Source organism: Haemorhous mexicanus, chromosome 3 (genome assembly GCF_027477595.1).
Source record: "Haemorhous mexicanus isolate bHaeMex1 chromosome 3, bHaeMex1.pri, whole genome shotgun sequence".
Classification (NCBI taxonomy): Eukaryota; Metazoa; Chordata; class Aves; order Passeriformes; family Fringillidae; genus Haemorhous; species Haemorhous mexicanus.
The window spans coordinates 44657465-44678874 of NC_082343.1; the positions used below are offsets into that span (position 1 = coordinate 44657465).

Genomic DNA, 21410 nt, shown 5'->3' on the forward strand with positions numbered 1-21410 from the left:
ATTTAATCTGCTCAGTGTTTTAGAAAAATAAGAGAATCTTCATTTCATTTCAGCCAAAGCAGTGAACAAAGTACACTTACAAGAGGCTGAGACTTGCCCTTAAATACAGTTCAGCCATACAAGCTGTCACTTTGGTCTGAAGCATGCTTGATCCGAAATAGTTGTGGTTCCCAGCTTGAATTCCCATCAGGGTACCCCAAGTACATTGTTGCCTCTGTGCTTTTTGTAAGAAGTTTTTTCCTGAAATAGACTTTTTTGGACAGTGAAGGATTTTATTTTCTTCATTGTCCATCTGGTTCCTTCATCCACATCGGGAATGCTATGATTACCCAATCCACAGCAACAAAGATAATTTAAGTCTTAAAAAGACAGCAGAAGCTTGTGGAAAGGATTTATAGCTTATTAGGTCGCTTCTATATTTTTTCTCTGTCTAAAGAACATTTGCAGTGTTGTGTCATTTCTAAGAATTAAATTGCCCTCAGGGAAAATTAAAATCCATCACAAAAATGTACTTGAGAGTAGCATTGTTTTCCTAGAAATCACTGTAAATACAGGAAGTGCTATAGGTAAATAGTGAAGCTGCAGAGTCCAATTCTTGGGCAGTTTGGGGCAAAAGAACAAATATTCTTCAAATAATTGGCAAAGCAGGATAATTACTTTTATTTTTGTTGCAAGTGGGATGTGGTTTATCTGTGTGGCCTTGTCCATGCCCAGTAGAAAGCAGATTACCCTAACGCCTCTCAGAACTGATGAAGTCTTAAGACAGTGCAATCAAACAGAGGAAATCCACTGTCATTTAATGCTTTTGTTGCTAATTCCCTAACTAAGGAAGGTGGAAGATAAAAGGTTAATCAAAGGTGATTCTTACTAGACTAAGTAACTAAAGGTGATTTTTATGTCAGGGTGACAGAAGCCGTGACACAAGGGTTTCTTTTCATTCCCCTTCATTTTGTGTGTCTCCCCACTCCTCCTTGCACTGTGCAAGCTGGGCAGGTCTGTTGTGCCATCTGAACCTGGTGAGCCATTGCATGCCTGGCTGGCTGCAGCAGAGGGCTGGCATGGCCATGAGCTCGGGGCAGGAGGTGGCACTGTTCCCTCTCTGCTGGCCTCCAGTGTGCTTCTGGTCCAGAACCCCTCCTGTTTTTCAAGGAAGGCATGACACAAAAAGGTAAGGAGAGCTCCTTAAAGCCTAATGAATGGATTTTAGTAAATTGTGCAGAGGTGGCAACCTCATGTGGCAGGAGTTGTGTGTCAGAGTTCTGTGAAATGACCACTCTTGGCCCACAGTAGTCAATTTGAGCTGGCCAATACCTCTTACAGATCATCTGATTTGGTGGGAGAACAAGTGCTCGAAACTGTGTTAAAAAATAATTTTGAAAATATAAATATGCTAATGCTTTTCAAAGAATTGTAGCTGTCCAAATGTCATGAACCTTCTCACAAAAAATATATTTTGACCAAAGATGCAATGCCAGAAATCAAAGTATGCAGCTGTATTTTCCTATGCTGACATGCTCCATTTTGCATTACTGAAGCAAGACTGGCTTCCTGCTGCTGATTGCAGTCGTGTGCCCTCTTTAAATATCTTCTGGGGAAGACCAAGGAGAATGAAGTTATTAAAATCTGTGTTTCTCTGGCTTCATTTGAAATGAATCATTATTAAGCAATTGTGCCTCACAACTTTTTAGAAAGTGAGTATTTAATTGCTGCTACTCAAATGCATTTTCTTAGGGTATGATTCCCCTTTGGACATCTTTTCTCTTTAGATAATTTAGTTTTAAAAATGCTGAAAATGGGAATAATGCACAATTAAGAATAAGAGTTGCACCACTCATTAGGGAGATGATAGACTGACAGAATCATGGTAAACACAGAGGAAGCAGACATAAGCTTTATTTCCCCACTCTTGTTTGCCCTGACCCTTTGTGGATGCACCTAGAATTCTGACACAAATTCAGGTACATTTGTGGATCTGTGTATGTTAAAAGGAAACTTGTAATTGATATTTCAGTGTGGCTATAGAAAGGCAGGATGACAGAAAAATATTGTGGTTTTCTTTTCTTCTTCAGGACAAAATATTTGAGAGTTTCTCTGCCCTCTTTAATGGTTATAAAAAGTGGTAGAAGAAACATTAGCCATGAAGACCCAATAGAAAAGAGCAGCAAATTGAAAAGAGCAGTTGTAATTGAAATAAGGAAAGAAAACAACTCATAAGCTGATTTGAAAAAATTTGGAGAATTCAAATTCAGCTGAATAGTCCTTTAAAAGAGAGATTTTTTTTTTTTTTCCATAGTAGATCCTATTGAGTCTTGCAGTAGCATATTGCTTCACTGCCTCTGCAAATTCATTTGTGCTTGTAATCTAAGGCTCCTAAGGCTAATCTAAGCTTTCCTGTGCTACTGAGTAGGTATACAGTAAGCACTCCATTGATTTGTGTTATTCTACCTAGTTTCAGAAGCACTTATTATACCAAATGTCTTTTACTTTTCTGGGCACTTTAGCTCATCTCTCTTTGTTGCTGAGTTGTCATGCAATAGTAAGCATCTTATAGTGCTTACTCTCCAAAATACAACTTTCATTTGTTTGTATTCTGACAACATTTTCATTTTATTTCAATTTACGTATGCTTTCTGATCTTTCATGTGTTACTGTCTTCCATATGAAGCATTTTTCACCAAGCTGAGTATTCAGTCCTTGCCAGCTATTTATAATTCACTAAAAGCCCATTTTCTGTTTCACACATCAGTTTGCATTGCAGCTAGGGTGGAATCTGTTATGTATTTGTGTCCTGTTTTCTCACTTAGGCAAATCCTTTCATTCTCACCACTTCTACCAGGAGGTTACAGCTATTTAGCTGGTCATGCACATGAACACCGAAGTGTTTTGTGGATGTACTCAACTCAAAACGTCCAAATTTGTTTCCCGTTGTCTCTTCTTTTATACCTTTCTAACTGGTCCTGTATATAACCCAGCAATTTCTTTCAGGCCTTGCGAGAAGTTTTTCTTGGTTCCGCCCCTATAGATCCATTAGGCTGAAGCCTAATAAATTGAAGAATTATAAATATTAATGATGAAATACCCCTCTGCCTTCCAGCTCTAGCCATCTTCTTGTGTGAGGAATGACCATTTTTATACAGTTGACTATAAAGCCTGTCCATTGAATGACTTCTGTTGTGTAATCTGAAATCCCATAATTTGTTTGAAGGTAAAATAATAATATTGAAGTTGCCTAACAGTTATTTCAAGTATCTTTCTGCAGATAATAATGATGTGTTTTGTTTTAGCATTTATAGAATAATCAATGTTTCAAGGCAGTTACAGCAAAATTTTAGAAGCTTAACCACAAAATGTTCCAAGGAATGAATCTTAAGATCATTGGCCAGGCAGAGCTATATACTGTGCTGACTTGATGGCTTGATAAGACTGACCTGAACTGACTCTAGGCCAGACTCAACCAGAATAATATCCATTGGCCCTTCCTTTCATTTTTTAGGTGGCACCCTCTGGCTTCATCTGGCTCTTGAGGTAGAGCTTCATTAGGATACCTCTTTTTCTGTTGTGTCTGCAAGCTTCTGTTCCAGCAGTTTGTCCAAAGATGCTGTGTGGGCTCTGAAGTTCATTAAGTTCATTAACTGCTTCCATATTTGTCTGTGTGTGCATACATGTATGTTTGTCTGCCCTAAAAGTAGTCCTACAAGTTGTTGCTGGGAATGCCTTGCCTTATTTTGTTGTGGGCCTCCTTCCATTATTAAGCTGTGATTTTTTTAGTCTCTGGCTGTGGGTTGGTACATGCTGGGTTTGCTTTTGTGGAGGAAGCTGAGTATCTTTTGTGCATTAGTTGTGTTTTTATGTAAGCAATATATTCTATGTTCAATTCACACATACTGCATGTTTTCCTCATACTCACCTGTTCTTTTAATTTGGATGGGAAAGGAAGTGTCTCTGTGGGGTTCTAAGGATTTCCACACCTCCTAGGAGTTAATTTTGCCCCCTCTTTAGAACAGGTCAGTAGTGCTTATCAGGCATCAGAATCACTGGCATCAGGCTACACTGCTGTGAGCTGAGGCATTCTGGTTTCTTCCAGAAGTGAAACCAGGCATCTTTTCAGAGGCACTTGGCTGCAAAGAGGATTTCCTAGAATTTTAATCATACCCCTTCTGTTTTTACCCAAAATACTGTACTTTGGAGCTGTGCTAATTGACCTGATGTTCTGGTTTTAGATTCATGGTAGTAACCCTCAGAGCTAATTTACACAACGTGCTTTGAACTGAACTTGGTAATGCAAATATAATAATGTCCTATTAGCAAACTGTGAATGGTTCCTACTGGGATTTGTACAATGATTCTGAGTTCATTATTACTGTCATTCAATAGTGTGGATGAGTAGAGGAAAAATAATTAAACAAAGTAGTACTTTAAATCCCAGAAGGAGTGTAAAATCAACAAAGTTGAAAACCCAGAAGTCTTAACTTGTGTTTAATATATACACTCTGTGGAAAGGAAGGGGGAAGCAAGGGTGTGTGTTAAATACTCAGCGTAGCTGCCCAGCCTAATTGGATGGAAAAATTGATACCCAGTGAATAATGTATTTTCCCCAAATGATTCTGTATTTCTCCAAATTTTAGACTGATAATGTTACATGGAAAATGGCTTAAGAAGTATTTTCTTCTAATCCTCCTTTAAATATAAGTCATCTTCCAAAAGTGTTGCTTGGGGATTTAGCTGTGTGACTCCTGCTGATATCCCTGGAAGTTTCACGGCTAAAATGCACAAACAGCGCTTTGAAAAAGCCTCCTGCAATCCAACACTGTGGAAGCATTTGCTGTGTGAGCATTTCTTATTTCTAAAACTTGACCTGGTGTTAGCAGCAAAATCTATGGGGCACCTTAAAGTTGGGAAAATGTTGAATGTTCCTCAGCTTTGCCTAAGCGTGCAGGCTGGTACAAGTCCACTGCTATTAGATGGTGGGCGATTTGTCCCAATGTATAAAATTGAATTGTGAGGGAAGACTATGGAAAAATCACTTTAATTATTCTACTGACATATTAGTCAGTCAGCCAGACAAAGAGGCAGGAGCTCAATTGAAAAATTATTCTCCTGTGTGGTGAACTGTACCGCTTGGCTCTACTCACACTTGAACAGAGTGCCCTAGAAAGTCGGCTGTAATCTGCTCGTCTGCTGCAGACCAATGGAGTTTCCCTTGGGCTCAGTTCTTCAGCAGCACCTTTCAACCTGCTCTTCATCATGACTCTTTTTCCCTATTTGACTCCCTCCACTTCTCTTTTCTCCAGTGGTTTCTGGGCAGACTGGCTCTCTTAAGTTGTTAACTGTCCAATAATTAGACTGGATACCTCAGGGAAACCTGGGTCATCTTCTCTATTTTCAGGCTGTGAGACTCATAGAACATCTCATTCCTTAGGTGTCACAGCCCAGGTTTGTTGTGGTCCAGCCAGTGGACAATTCCATCTGCCTGTCCACCTTTTCCATGAAGGAGTGGTGAAAAATGGATGGGTGTTGTCTGTAAAGCTGATTAGTTTGTCCAGAGAGTGTCCAGAAGAAGTTGCTGCTGGACTTCTGGAGAAAATGACACACCTAAGTGAGAAGGTTAAGAGAGGAGGCATAATTCTAATCCTAACATTGGACATTTTGAAATAGCCTCATAATGCTGTTCTTGCTGCAGGTTTTGGGATGTTCTGAAGATATGGACGTTGATTTTTGCCAGAGTGGGATTTCTGCCCCATGTCTTCAAAACTTAGGAAATTAAAATTTTCCTTTTCAAGGTGACACTTGAAAAATAATTTAGGTCGTGAAGATTACATAATCTAAGCATGTGAAATCATACCTAAGGAACATTTGGTATTAGAAAATGTTCAATTAAGCTATTATAGAAGAGTCTACACCAGCTATTGGGAAGTTGTTTCAACATCACCAGAATGACCAGTAAGTTGTCCACAAACTGCTGTCTCAGGAATCCTTACTAGCTCATACTTAAAAGTTTTCTTTTCTAGAAGTGGCTTAAGTATCGCAAGTTTGGTAAAGAGAGCAAAACCAGAAGTAAAATTCCCTGTGGTATTGAATGATTTACGGCTTAAATGAAAGAGCGAAGCTGACAAAAATCTGAAAAAGAGGAATTTGAAAGGCAGAGTAGAAACCGAAAAGAAGAAAGGAGGAGAAAATGACTCAAACAGCATCGACTTAAGAGTCAGGGAGGGAGACAGCTTGGGTCATATGGCAAATAAAATGTATGAGAAAGAAAATCAAAGTCAAAAGTCAAGAAAGAGTGCCAGTTTCAACGGAAATTGCTATTATCAGGGAATTTTTTTAAAAGGCCACTGCATTAGAGCATTCTGCTGCTTTGAAGAATGAGTTCACTCATCCTACGTACAATATAGCAATGTAGAGACTCAATATGAAGGGCAAGACCTTTAATTTCTTTCCTTTATGGACATTACAGAAACAGAGGTCTTAGGGTTTAATTCAAACAAAATATTTTCTATTGATGCTGAAACTGTCTGCTTCAGTCTAGAAAGATATTTTGAATAGTAATAAGGCTGCTTTTTTCATCATCTTTCTAAGCTAAATATGAATTATGTCTTAAAAAAACCCGAAAAACAAAAGGCTACAGGGAGCTCAAATATTTTATAGTTTATCCAGATAAGGGGAAGATGTAGATTTATCCCTGGCTCTGGTGAACAAAGAGGGTATTGAGGAAAAAAAGATAAGAAAGAGAGGGTAGCATCAGTGAAGATTACATGGTAATCTGAAATATGCTGGTATTTGTCTTCCATTGGAATGTCATTGGAATCCCCTTTTTATTATGCAATGTAAGGTGGTGTACAACTAATTTATAAAGTGCACTTTATCACCCTATGTAAAATCTTATGCCTTTGTTGTGACCACCTTAGCTTAGAGATATTAAAGCTGTTTTCAAGAGCTCTACTGCAGTAGAGCTTTGCACGAGGAAGTTAATAAGAAAACTAGCAAAGAATTTACAGTGTAAACAGCATTTTGAAGTCAGCCAATTAAATTAATGATCCTGTCTTGAAAGCAGTTCAGAAAAACATCTGTCCACTCAACAGTGCGCCCTTGTGTCTGTGACTCTGCCCTTTTGGGTGCTCAGGATTAGTAGAAGCACTTAGCACACGTACGTTCTTGTAGGTACATCTGTTTTGCTCAGCTGCAGTAATTCTCCTACTTACATTGTGTAAATCTCTGCCCCAGCTTTGTGTGTAAGGAGCAGAGAGGCTTTTAAGGCATCACTGCATGTTCCTGGTCAAAAGCATCATGTTTACATTGCTATGTCAGGCATGGCCAAACATTACTTGTGCACTTAATGAAACTCATATGCCTTTATGTGCAGGTTGCATAATGTCAGGAGGAAGCAGCTAGGGCAAAGATTATTAGGGACTAAAGAAAGTGATATATTAAAGCTCTTTTGTCCCTGAAATGACTGCAGAACAGGCTCTGCTCAACCCCTCTGCTGAGCAGCTTCACATTTTTTCTTGTTTGGAAGCCCTGTAATTGCATTGCAGAAAGGATGACTGGTACAGCCAACAGTGGTCAAATAGTTTACAATGAGTTTCTGAAAAGTTCCCTGTATGTGGGACACTGCTTCTCTGTATCATGGTCTCATTGTCAGCTATTTTCTAAAACAGAAATTGCTGCTTCTCTGAAGTTTCAAGACCTGTTCTAGATCCTTGGAGTGAACAGCAGTACAAAAATGTAAGCTAGTGCTATTTGCAGGTATAGTTTGTAAGCCTTGTTACAGGAAGTCCCCGCTTTATTTGATGTCATTTCAAGGTTGTTGAAAAGTATCTTGGAATTCTGAATATTCTTTCTCCTCAGTTACTTCTAACCTTCAGTATATACCTTTAAGCTCCACTTTGCTTTCTTTAAAATTATCTGAAGGACTGACATCTTAGTAGCAATTTGTTCTACTGTGAAGGTAAGTGTGGTTCTCCTTTGTCAGTAAGAGCATTGGCTTTTCACTTATTTTTTCACTTTTTTTTACTTTTTGTGTTGCTTTTCAAAGCTCTTATGCTTGCATGCTGTTCTCCCTTTAATCTCTTTTAGTAATCAGATTTTACAGCAGCATTTGGGGGCAAATTCATTTTTCTATTTTTTTTTCTGTGTTGCAATGATAGGGTTTTGTTCTATAAAGAAGTTTTGAACACAGTTTCTGCAATAATTATTTGTATTTGTTGAAGTAAAAATATATTTTATCCTCTGACTGACTTAGGGCTGTCTCTCTGTGGGTGCCTGGGTTCTTGCTAATTTGTATGACCTGACTGGCAAGCATGTTGACATAGGAAAAGAATAATCAGCAGTATCCAGACTAGCATGAAATTTTGCAGGGTCCTTTTAGAAAAAAAATTCTGGAGGGGTTAGAGTGATTGAGAAAAATCTTTGGCCATCTTTCCTTTGTGACCTTCAATTAAAAAGCCAAACTGGGTTAGTAATTTAATGTAATCTTTTAGTTGCAATTTAGGTACTAAAGCACTAGGTGTAAGACTGCATACGTGGAAGTTCAGCAGAACAGCCACCTGAAACCAGCTCCTGTGTCTTTCAGAAGCTGTGATGTTGTTGAATGGCTGTGACATGTCCCGTGGTCTATGGATCATCCATATTAGCTGTAAAGTATGCTCTTAAGCCAAAAATTGAATTGTGATTTCACTTGTTTTATAGTTTGTCTGTCAGACAAAAATGTTTGACCTCTTCCTGCCTTTCACAACATAGGCATTAGGTGTTGTCAGTAATTGTCATGGAGCTTAGCCTGTGCATAAAGCCTTAATTGTTCTCTGTTGTTTGTCTTGGATAGCTGTATAAAGGGCTCATTCTGGGTCTTTTTATCTTATCTAACAGTGTTAAAATAAATCTTACTTCCAGGAAAAACTTGTGGCAATTCAAGTAACGAGTTTGAACTCTTCTGGTTCCTTTGCACACGTTGAGTCTGGTTGCCTTGTTCGGGTGAGTAATGATTTCCAGATGATGTCTTGTGACTGCTGACAATCTACAGAGGACAAGCTGGACACATGGCTCTCCTTGATGTTCAGGCTTTTCTTTGTGAGGAGAAAGGAAAAAAAGAAATTATTTTTGTTGTTAGAGCAGGGAGGCTCAACAGATGGTCAGCAGAGGATTGAAGTAATAGGTGGTAAACAGGCAGAGAAGAGAACCAGGTAGGAGAAAATGTAAGCAGATTGCTCTCTGATAGCTCTGCCTTACCCTTCATTCCTCCCCAGCTGCTTAGTAAAGAATGCAAGAGAAATAAGTATAGAAAGTGAAAGGAAGCTTTTCTCATGGGTTTTGGAAAAGAGATGATACTTTCAATACTAAAGTAGTTAGTAAGTTGTGTAACAAAGTGTAAACAGTGATTCTGGCAGCTGCAGAGAAGCAAGGAAAACAGGATGGCCTTATCCATGTCATGGAATGGGAGAGGAAAACTCAACCTTCACTTTCCTGTAGGAGAGCTCAGGAGCCTTCATCCCCTGAGGATGTTATCAGTAAAGATCTCCAGCATTCTTCCAGAAGTGGTACTATACAGTCACTCTGGAGCTAGAAATTGTGCACGAATCCATGTCCTATCTAATTTTAAATAAAGTTAATAAATAAAGCTAACTGTCTGCAATGAAGAAAACCTTTCTGGGGCAAGTTGGTTTATGTATGTCAGCAGTGTAAAGCAGAGAGAGAGTTGTGTTTGTGCACAGATTTCCCTGCAGTGACAGTGTTGTCACCTGGTACCAAACACGTGCAGTAGGAATGGTTTTCTCTACGGTTTTCTGCAGCCAATTTAAAATTCCATTAAGTGCACTCCAGTCATTTGAAGCTTTTAAATCATTTGTGGAAAAATAACCAAACCTGTGATAGGGGATCTGCACCTAGCCTGTGGTTACTACAGAGGTGGTACACGCAGGGCAGAAGTTGCAAGGCCAGGAGGATGCTTTCAGATCTGGGGCTGCACAGGCGGGTGGTCTGGTGCTTTGTGACTCTCCCTACTCTTTATATAGTCTCCTAAAATATCAAGGCCAATCTTTTTTCATTTTATTATGAGCTCTGGTGACTGCTGGGCCTACTGCCCCTTCAGTTTAGAATCAGTATGCTTGCTTTGATACTGTGTAATAAAACAATGTGTAAAATTTCAGCTGTTTTATTTTTTTTTTTTTAAGGTAAATTATTTACTGAAAGTAATTTGCCTCCTTCTGCCTGCTGTCTCCCACATGTAGCATGGAAGGAATCCCTGTGTCAGGTTTGACAGATTTTTCAGAAATTTGAAAGTAACTCAGAAACCGTGTGAAAGTATGGTAATTCTCTTGAATGTAGGCAATTTAATCATCACAGAACTTGAAGGGTCACCTGTCTCTTTGGATGAAAAGTACTGCATGCAACAAAGAAGGTTCAGGAGGCAGATTCTGGGAATGTCTGTTTCTCAAATGTACCTTTTTATACAGGGTGGTTTTCCCCTGCTCCTTGTCGCCTCTGCAAACCTTTTATGCCTTGCTCAAAGACAGAATTGTCAGTTGTTATAGGCAGAGCTGCTGGCACCTCCTGTCATTTCTTTTTGTAAGATCTATTTTCTGTTTTTTATTTCTTTGTCAAAGTTCTGTTCATTCTGAGATTTTCCGTAACTTATATGTGCCTTGACATCTAACTTGAGAGCAGAATGTGGCTTCTCTGTTAAAATCAGTATCTTCTGTATGCTATCTATGTTTAGTTGTAATTTTTTGCATCAAAGGCAAGGTGCCACTTGTCTTATTACATGCTCAAAATCATTGTTGCACCAAGGTCTACAAATTAAGCCATCTGTAAATATGCTGAGAACTTTGACACAGCCAGAAGGAGCATTTTCTTTGCCTACTTTGCTATGTGTTAAATACTGCCATCTTTCCAAATGACCTGGAAAAACTTGGCCTAACTTGGCTTTTATGTGATCTCCTAAAGAGAGGAAGCTGTTTCTCCCAGGCTTGCAGTGCCCACCCATTCCCAGCATGTCTGGAGGTTAGACTAGGCTTCCTGCTGCTCAGGATGTACCAACCTGCTAGGGAGAAATGGAACAGGAGACACTCTGTATCCACAGCTCCAAGGAGAACTTCCTGAGGAAGGCGAGTTGTTCACACTGTTTCAGTCTTTTCCTGTTTCAGTGCAGTATTAGGGCCAAAATGCTGTGCTGTCCTGTGTTCTGGCAGTTTTGTATTTCTCTATTACTCTTCATAGATTTTTATTACTTCCCATATTTTTCCAGAGGTAGAGAGTATAAAGTGGAAATATCCTATAAGATTTTAAATGTGAGAGTGAGCAACGTGTTTTAAGACAGTGATGCTCCAGATGGAACCTTTAGTTGTTTGCTTCTATAAATCAGAAGTGCTGCCCTGTGGTATCAGAGCACCTGACTGTCCAGTGCTGGAGAGGAAAGTGATGCTGATTGAAATCTTCACATGGACAAGATACTACATACTCCATCCCTCTGAGAGCTCTGAAAGCAGTGGAGTGTCATTTGACAGTGCATCCCTGCAAGCCCCCTCTTCTCCTGTGGGATGGGATTATGATAAAATCAACATTAGTGAATCACCCAGCTGTTGCTGCAGACTCTTTTCCATCCAGAGGGACTCAGGCTGTCTAGCAGCCCTGCATGGTACAGCCCTGCTGCATTCACAGATCTCAGACCCATCAGAGCTGCTGCTCCTGAGCTGCCTGCCAGTGCTATGCCACTGCAAAGCACAGCTTTCCATTTCTGTGGCACGACAGTGTCCTGTTCTCCAGGCCAGCTACTTACAGAAGGAGGGAAAAACCTTGTGACTGAGTTATGGAATCATCTCAAATTAGGCAGAGAATATTTTCAACTCTGTCAAGTAAGATTAGGTTGTGTCTTTAAATGTCTGGCTTTCATTTCTTAGATGTTCAGTATACATGTTTGTGTTTCCAGTTCACCTTTATGGAGTGTTTTTAATTGCAGAATAGCCAGTCCATTTGGACTCCCAAATTTTTGCCACCTCATCTCTTCTGGCAGTAGTTTCCTCAGTTATTTTGTGCTGTGTTGCAATGTTATTCAGAGGATTAGCACATTTCTTAGAACAAACCATAATTACCGGAAAAGACAGATAATAAGTATGTATCTTGGTATTTACTTCGTTACTGGATGACAGGGAACCAGCATAGAATTTCATTTGCCTTTTTAAAGTATTGACACTTTTTAAATAAGGCACTTATTTTTGTGCCTTTAATCCTGACCTTTTCTGTACTTGCTACTTGAGTTCCTTGAGAACAATGCATAGGAGAGTGGCTAGTGTTCTTCACAGAGCTTGTTCTTTGGGGTTTTCCTCTGTCAGTCTGCAGGATGCAAAATTCCTTACCATTCTCTAATCCAAAATCTTGTCACTGGGGCTTGATAAATCATCTTGACATGTAGTTGGGCAGCTAAAATGTCATCTCAAGTGTCACTCTTTTCAAGTGAACCTTTAAATTTATCAAAGCCATTCTTTGGTTTTTCAGACCCCAACTTCACACATTAATGTAGTACGTCTTTCATGACAGAAAATATCAGGATGATTTGCATAGAATCATTTTCTGCTTTCATTTTATCATAGTATAAATAACAATTTTTACATTAAAAAAGTATAGTGACAGGAGAAGCAACATGTCAGCCTTGTTCACATCTAATTCTGCCTCAGATCAATGCGTGTCTATGCAGGGTTTTTTTTTTTTATTCCTAGATCCTTGAGTCAGGCAAAAATGCCATTGAAACCACTGGGAGTTTTTGTCTACCTAATATAATATTTGAGAAGGAACATTGTGCTTGTGGATCAGAAAGGCTGATTTTGTCGGTATCCAGCTTGTCATGCAGGCAGGTAATGTCTGGCAGTCCTTTTTATGCTGGGTGTTGATGTAGGAGCTATTGCATTTCTTCCTACCTTTAATTTTGTGTAAAACTATGTGTCATTATTCATCCACACTGTCTATCCATTAAAAAAAAAAAAATAACAAGAAAAAGAAAAAAAAAAAGAAAGAATACCTTCTAGGATGGAAGGCAAAAACTTTACTTCAGACTTTGTATCTCTTGGACTCGGTGAATGACTTGTCTGGGAAAGAACTACTGATCTGTGAAAACTACTGTGATATTGACTACTATTTTTTAAGACTTATTCAATTTTAAAGATCTATTCTTCTGAGTTGCCAACCATTTACATCTGGAGCATCCATATGAACACTGGATTTGAGGTATCTCCAGTCAAATACTCAAGTTTTATAAAGTTTTAGAAAATATTGATCATAGAATCCAAAGCATATCTCATAGTCCATAGGTCTTTTTAAGTTCAATTTCTGAGGCCCAATGAATAAGAGACTGAAGAATAAAAGTGATGTTATGCTTTGATGTGCGGGCTTGAATAATCTCTGTAAGTAACAGAAATAGCATTACCCCACTGGGGCTGCTTTCAGATGAGAAATGACATGTAATGCTATTTTAAAAGAGTGCTATGTAGGTTAATTATTGAATGGTATCTATGCAGCTTCTAAAATGGCAGATTTACATTCTGTAGCAATTAAAAGGCCACCACAGGAGCTCACTGCTGCTTCTCAGTCCTGTCTGACCAGATCTGATTCCAAGACTGGACTTTGCTGCTGTAAGAAGGAAGAAAAATTTAAGATAAAATAAGGGAAAGAAATGCTGACTCACTTTTCTTCAATTAAGACTTCACAAGAGAAGTTTATTTTTAGTCTTAGCAAATAACCTGGTGTTCTGATCTTCTATGAGTATTTATACTTCTTTATTTTAATAGAGAATTTATATTTTATTTTAATAACTCCCCTCAAGGCCAATATAAGCTAAGCATGTAAATCCCCAGAGAACTGATGGAAAAAGGCAACCCCATTCACTTAAATGTAAAAATAAACCATTTGGCTTGCAGAGAAGAATCTCATGAATTATTATTTCTTTTCTTTCTCTGTCATCTAGTACTTTCTTGGCCAGATTGAAAGCACATAGTTTCCTGTTTGCATTTTTTTTGCTTTGAAGTGATGGTGAATAGATTCATTAAATTAGAACAAAAAAATCTGCTAATCTTTTGCTTGTGTTCTATTTCAATGGATGATCTAAAAGACTGAAAGTATTTGTTGCAGTGCTGTCTACAGTTTGTTGCAAGGGAAGTAACCTTAATCAGATTTTTAAGATATGTTTTCCTTCCAGCAAAATCTCCAGGTCACAGCTTTTCCAATTACACGGAGAAGAAGGCAAGGAGACAAAGCTAGTCTGGGGAGCTTTCTCTTTCAGCAGCAAAGTTTGCATTTCTTTTAATGTAGTTAAAACGTTTGACAGGAGAGAGTAGGGTTTAGTGATGTGAGGTGATTTCCAAATGAGTGTTAGCTTTTTGCTGACCTACTTTTGACTAGTGGTGTATTCTTGCCCATTACTTTTTGTCATTGAATAATGCTGATATATTAAGCTGTGTGCTTCAAGGGCATTGTAAAATTGCATGTAGGGGCAGGACTGAACTGTGAAAGTGCGAATTACTCTATCAGATCAAACCCAATTAAAAAGTGACAAGCACAGCAGGAGAAATTGAAAGCAAGGTTTATCTTTCATGTAACGTAAGAAGTCACTATATCGGTTAGAAACAAAGTGAGTGTGAAACAGATTCTCCACCTCTTCTCATCCCTCTCCAAAAATTAATAATATCTGCTGACTTTATTATCCAAAAGAATAAGCCCCTGAGTTGTAACAGCTCACGTTGAAGGACACTGTGACAATGGCAAGAGAAGGGGAAGTACAGCACCCGAACACCTTGAAGCTATTTGCTATCAAAGCGGGCACTGGGCCTCAGGTCAGCACATTTGGGGATTGATGGATAGGGAGTTTGCAAGAAGTGCTGGCTGTTTTTATAAAGCTGTAGTGTGTCATTAAAGGAAGACTTGCCGCCTTGCAGGCTCTCCACAGTTCTGCAGGAACTGTAGGAATAAAAGCATGGTAAGGAAACTGTGAGCTTTTACTAAGCCCTGTAGTTGTTACAGAACTGCTACAAGCTAGGGAAAGTTATTTAGTCTCCAGTGCCATTGCAGAAATCCTTATAAACCCTTTTGCGTAACATCCATCAGCATTTTTCTAATGAGTAATTGGGCCTGTGAACGTCTAAACTACTGCAGTTGTCTATGTACAATACAATACTGCAGAATCCTGCTTCCAGACTACTGGGGCTGTGGTGGCTTTTTTGATTGTTTCAAGGTTTTTTGTTGTTTGATTGGTTTGTTTGTTTGCTAATCTAATAAACTCGTATATCAAGCAAAACAAAACAAACAACAAAAAAGTAAATCAACCTTGCAAGATGTGTTCTATACTTGCCATTGCATTGCAGACAGCTTCAGTGATGTGTGACTGCTGTGTGACCTGGAGAACACCACCTTCTGCAGACAGACAGTGTTACACTGACCCTGATGCTTGCTGCTAATGGTATTATCTCAGTGAACTCCTCTGTGTGTAAACTTTAGCACAGCTCATTTGGGTTATGCTGAGTTTTCAGGTCAGGCTTTAGTGGGTAACATTCGACTTTATGAGAGGAAAAAAAAAACCCAACAAACACAGAAGGGGGAAAGCTCTTGTATGTAAGCTGTGCTTGGAGCCATCGTGTTGTAAGGAAGGTGGGGGAGATGAGTGGGTACACTCACATGGTACCTGACCCATGTAGCGTGTTTTCCTCATAAAAACAGTGATGCTCTGTAGGATGCCTCTTCATATAAAATATATATTTGATGTACAATGAATTAAGGCTTTAAAAGAGACCGAGTGATTTACAGTCCTATGAGACTTGGACTTTGCAAGCAGCTTGTAGGGAGGAGGGAAGAAAAGTTATCATATTGTGGAAATGGTTGTTATCTAAAAGGCTCCACTTTCCAGGAAGAGGTTTACTTTCTACCATTGCTGGAGTACCAATGGTCATTCAAAAGAACAGCTTTGTTGTTGTGTGTAATGGCAAGTAGTCTTTTGGAGTGTCTTCTGGGTGAAGAAGTTGTAGGGGCTCAGAGAATGTCTAGGTCTGAGCTTTAAAAACAAACAAACACAACACAACTATCCCCCAGACACCAAACCACAAACTACCCCAACCTAAATTTCATAACAATCTTGAGTGGTATTTCTTTTTATTCTATAGTGTTTTGGTTTTATCAGAAAATTTTGGTACAAGATTGATAACAGTTTAAAGGACTGTTGTGCATGGACTGATGCATTTGTAAGGCTGGCTTACTTCTCCTAAAGGTAAAGAGGAGTAATGGGTAATATTTCTTTTTTTGTGTGGATATTTTTTTTTTTAGCTGTTGTTGTTGCCTTTGTTTGTTTTTTATTTTGTCAAGAGGAAGCTTCTACGTACTGTGTGTTTGTTTGTCTCAACGTTTTTCTGGCCCAGCCAAGACGTTAATGCATTTGCTATTGATCTGTTATTATAATATAGATACAATAGACTTTAAAGAAAAAAGGGAGAAGACACCCACACTGCAATTTGAATGTGAAAAAGATTAATGAAATTCTTATTCTTAACTGACGTGTAAAATATGTGGGTAAGAGATGAGTTGGTTTAAAAAAAGAAAACCCTCATAGAACTGTACAATTATATCATTACCTAACTTTGGCCTTTTTTTTGCAGTGACCAGTGTAAAAGAAAATGCTGAGAAGTACATGGAGATTCTGGAGGATAAACTACATAGGTAAGGATGGCATCATGAAAACCTTTGAAATCTTAAAAATGCTTGTACATGCAGCATTGATATGCATAAAAGTGTTAAAGAACTTGCATTAGAATAATACCAAAAGCAGTTCAAGGTAGGAAATGTGTGTTAAGAGCTCTGTTCATGGCTGCATTCAGTAGCCTGGCAATGGATGCAGATAAAATAAAGAATCACTGTGTTGTCCAGTGCAAAGGGCTGCTCTGGAGCAGTGGTGGTCCAGCCTCCAGTATTGGGGATGTGACAGCTGGGTGAAAAATCACCCTTCTGCTTCTGTGCAAAAGCCAACACTGAGCAGGGCCAAAGAATCCCTTAGCAGAGTTCTGGACATCTTTAGCAAGTAATGACAGTCCATATAACAGTTTTGAAAAAATGCCAGTTTGGGGTATTGCAGAGAGCAAATACAAACCAGACAACAATAGAGATATTTTAAGAACTGAATCCTAATGCAGAATGTACAGATTTTTATGCCCTTTTTTTTTTTTTTAACCAATGCTAACATTTCTATTTCCTTCTCTTGCTGTGTGAAGAGGGTTCTAGGTGACCCCTTCTGACTTTAGGATTCTCCTTGGAATGTGATTAGCAAATATTATAGAGCTGTTGTAATGGAATCTTCTAGTGAGTGAACTTTGCCCTGCATGAGTATATTTGCATTGAAAAAGGCTTTCATGGGTTGTAATTGGAATTTGTGTCTTAATAAAATGTAATCCACCAAATAAGCACCACTTCCATTTCCATTACTAAGCAGGTATAATTAATAAATTGTTGCCCTTGCTATTTTTTGTTCTATTGATAAAGATAAGGTTTTATATATTTTGCTCACTCATGCTTTTGATTATAGAAATATTTATTTTACTCAACTGGTACATTTAAATGATATTCTGATCTGACTGAAAGAATGATGGAAACAGACCTGAAGCTCAAGCTTTTTTTCTGTGTGCTGCTTAATCCTCTCTTAATAACATTTTTACTCCATGTACTTCAGTCCATAAGTTTATGACAAATCTTAAGGACTTTGTGTGCTGTCTTTTTGAAAACCATACTCTTTATTAAAAAATAAAGTACAACAACATATTTTGATGCTTCAAGAGCATATGGATTTAATTGACATATCAGGCTCCCAGAAGAATGTAAATTTCTCTTTAAATGTTACTTAGAGAAGCTGTATGTTTGTTTCTCCTTCCAGAGGTTTATCAGACAGAATTTGCAGGTCCCAGATGGTGAAGATTCAGTCCTGAACTTGTTTTCCAAGATGTGCAAATGGTGTTAGTCTAAAAATAGTTCAAGTAATTAAGAGCTAAGAATTTGAATACAGATGGAAAGAGAAAATCTTTCATGTTTTTATGAGAAAGAAGTTTCCAAGATACTATGTCTTGAAAAATATTTTATTTTTATGCTATTTTTCTTTTAGGTAGTTATAGATATTTGGTTTTTATAGGTTATTTTTAGTTTCTTTAAGTAGTTAGCTACACCTGCTTTACAGCTTGAGTAATAAAATAGAAAAGCAAGCAAGCGCCCAAGAGGCTTCCCCAAACCCTGCCCCTGCTTAGAGCAGTAACTTGAGAGAGTTGCTCTGTTTTGGTCTTCATATAGATGCTCAGATTACTCATTTGTATGTATCATAAACTAAAGAAAGAGTCTCTAAGGAAAGTTTAAAGAGTAAGTTTAAAGATTACATTTTAGACAGAGATAGAATTTGCATCTGGCTCGTGGATGCACTTTTGGGGAGGCTCTTGAAACCAAAAGAGGATCAAGTCTGGGTAGCATGACTTCAAATAAGCCTCTAAAGCTTTTCTCCAGATGAAACCTATAATTTTGCCAGGTAATGTTTCAAATAGAAACAGCCTAGATTGAGAACCCTTCAAGATACAGCTTCAAAGTAAAGCAGAACTCTTAGAAATGTCATTTTTGACCACTTTGTAACAGAAGGAAAAGGAAGTTAATGAAGAAATCTCTTAACAAAACAGCTTTAATGAAGATTCAAGTTTCAAAGAATCAATTTTGTCAGTTAATTTCCCTCCCCCTTCCCTTTTCTCTTTTATTTTCTTAAGAAAAGTTTGGAATATATTCCTCCTGTCTGTTTTTGGTTCTTTTTTAATGGAGAGAGGGGAGAGTAACCTAGCTTATTTGCTGGAATACTTGTTGGAGAGATGGAGGTTTTGGGTTTTTTTGTTTGTTGGTTGGTTGGTTTTTAAAACAAATGCAATACCTTTCATTGCGACCTAAAAGATGCATCCATTGTCAGGGAGCTTGTTAGAATATGTTTCATTAGGAATGCTACTCTTTTGATAGCCTTGTATCTAAAGAAAAAATGGGAAAACATGCATTGACAAAAAATGGAAATATGTTCAGTAGCTGATAGTTTCACCCCAAGGAAGGCAAAGCACCCGCTAAGTATACAGATTACTTGACATTGTTTTTTCCTGATTTAAAATATAGGTTGTATTCTGACAGGGGACTGACAGTCATCGAAGACAGTATCCTCCAATAAAAGAATGAACAAATAGCATTTAATAATGCTGCTGGCTGTCTCTTTCCTAGTCACCAGCATACATCAAGCCATTCTTCAAGTTTATACATTAAATCATTGGTTGCTCTCTTGAGAGTGTAAATACCATTGCTTACCTTCTGTTAGGAAACAGGAGATGTGCAAAAGTGGTGAGAGTTAGGATAATAAAAGTGAGTTCAGCAGAGACCTCTGTGTGAATATCTGAAGCACAAGATGTTTTGTGTTGGTAACTTCAGCTCATCACTTGAGCCATTTAGGAGGGATTGTACAGGAGAAGTTTACAGTAATTGCTCTAGCTCATTGAAATTCAGATGAGCATCTTCTCATGGGACACTTGTTCTGCCACAGAAAGTGGGAGTTTTTTTCATTTCACTTATTTCTATACCATATGAAGGCTTTGCTAGCACTTTATATCATTACCATGAATAAAGTGGACTTCAACCCTCCAATCCTTTCAAAAACCACCAAGTTCTGCCATGAATGAGCTTTAGTCCTGTAAATGGGTGAGGGTCACAAACTGATCCTAGTCCAGAGTGCTGTAAATGCCATTAAAGATTTCATCTTGAGCTGTTAGTGCCTGTGTGTCATGTTACAGAAACTCTGATGCCTGCTATAGGGAAACTGCTGTGCTAAGGCTACTCAGTAAGTCTTTCCAAAAGGTTTTCCCTCTTGTCTGTGGAGCAGCACAGGCATGCTTGGGAGTGCCAGATGGTCTGTGGTAATTTTGTGTAACCCATGACCCCCCTCAGTTGTGCTGAGGGCTGTTCCAGCTGCTGGTAGTATCTTAGCAATGCACAAATAGGGCTGAAATGTCATCTTTGCCTGCCTGCCCCCAGGACTGTGTGTTTTCTGCTGTGCTTCCAAGATACTTCACAGCCCCATCCCTTGCTGGATAATGATCTGATCTTATTTTGCTTACCAACAGTTCTGTTGTTGGAGTGTTAAAATGCAGGTTAGACAAAATACTAGATCCTTCTAGTGACTAATTTAGTTCCTTTCTTCTTCCCAGCTGGTCTAAGTCATACACAGCTGTGAGAACATTAGCTCCAAAATTCTAAGAAGCAGAGACTTTATATGTGGTGATGCATTCTTTTATATCTCTTGGCCCACATGGTGATGACTTCTAAATCCCTTATCGTAGCTGCCTCAGGCTGGAAACAATTTTTTTGTACCAGCTGATGTAAAGATGACATTTCTTGAGCTGAGGGAATTTAATGTGATTGTACTGTTCTCCAAACCTCAAAAGATTATGTTGTGACTTCCATTCATCACAAAACCAGGTCTTTTAAGGGGCTTTTCCTAATTCCCAGATAGGAATTGTGAAATTATTTTGGGGGAATAATATTGTTCAAGAATAACTGGTGAAAATTACACAAAGGTGTTTTATTGAGCTATTTTCTGTGCTATCCTGCAAGAAAGGGGAAATGCATAAAAATAACAAGATGCAATACTGCAGTGACTGTACTTTGCCATTGTTGAACGATACAGCACCAGGTAACTTTGCAAAACCGGTATGCAAAACCTTTCTTCTTTAACTGACTCTCTTTTGCTGTTTGTCTTGGGTTCATTTTGTGTTCAACAATGTTTGTTTTCACATTAATGGTGCCTTTATTTTTACTCATGGATACACAGTAGGGAAGATGTCGTGGAGTCTGATGTCACTTGCGCTCATCTGCATGGCTCCTTGTTCACTGAGCTGATAAGATAGTTAGTGTCATTTGTAGCTCTCTTTCTCTGTTGCTCCCGCATGTATGGAATATTTTGTGGTTTAATTTAATGTTGATTATATAGGAGTGGTTTTCCCAACTGTGTTATTTGCTTATGACTTCAGGCTGTTGTTTATGAGAGGCCCTTTTCTCCATGAAAAAATGACCTTGGATGGCAGTGGAATCACTTGTGTTGCCCTCTGTTGCAACAAAGGACTGCAGGATGAGGCTCGGTGTGATTAACTTAAGGACTGAAAATTTGGAACATGTTTAGAAATTGATGCTGCATTAAGTGAATATGTACATAGCTTGCCAGATCCATAAATTTGGAAGAAGTCTTTGCACTCTCCAGTGATATTTGAAGGTATTGTGCCTAATCATGGTTTGCTGTTCTTTAGAGTAAAATAGTTTTCTCTTGACCGTACTGTGTAGTTTTATCATCCTGGTGAGTACACAAAAAGCCTTCAACCACTACCAAATAATTTCTCGTGTTCCAG

At 38.5% G+C, this 21410-nt stretch overlaps 1 protein-coding gene across 1 annotated transcript in view; it reads left to right on the top strand.

Annotated features, from left to right (window-relative positions):
- Positions 1-21410, top strand: part of DISC1 (DISC1 scaffold protein) — a 188058-nt gene that overhangs the window by 128570 nt on the left and 38078 nt on the right. Inside the window, 1 exon segment of the mRNA XM_059841603.1 lies at positions 16620-16680. Coding sequence (XP_059697586.1) covers positions 16620-16680 — 61 coding nt within the window.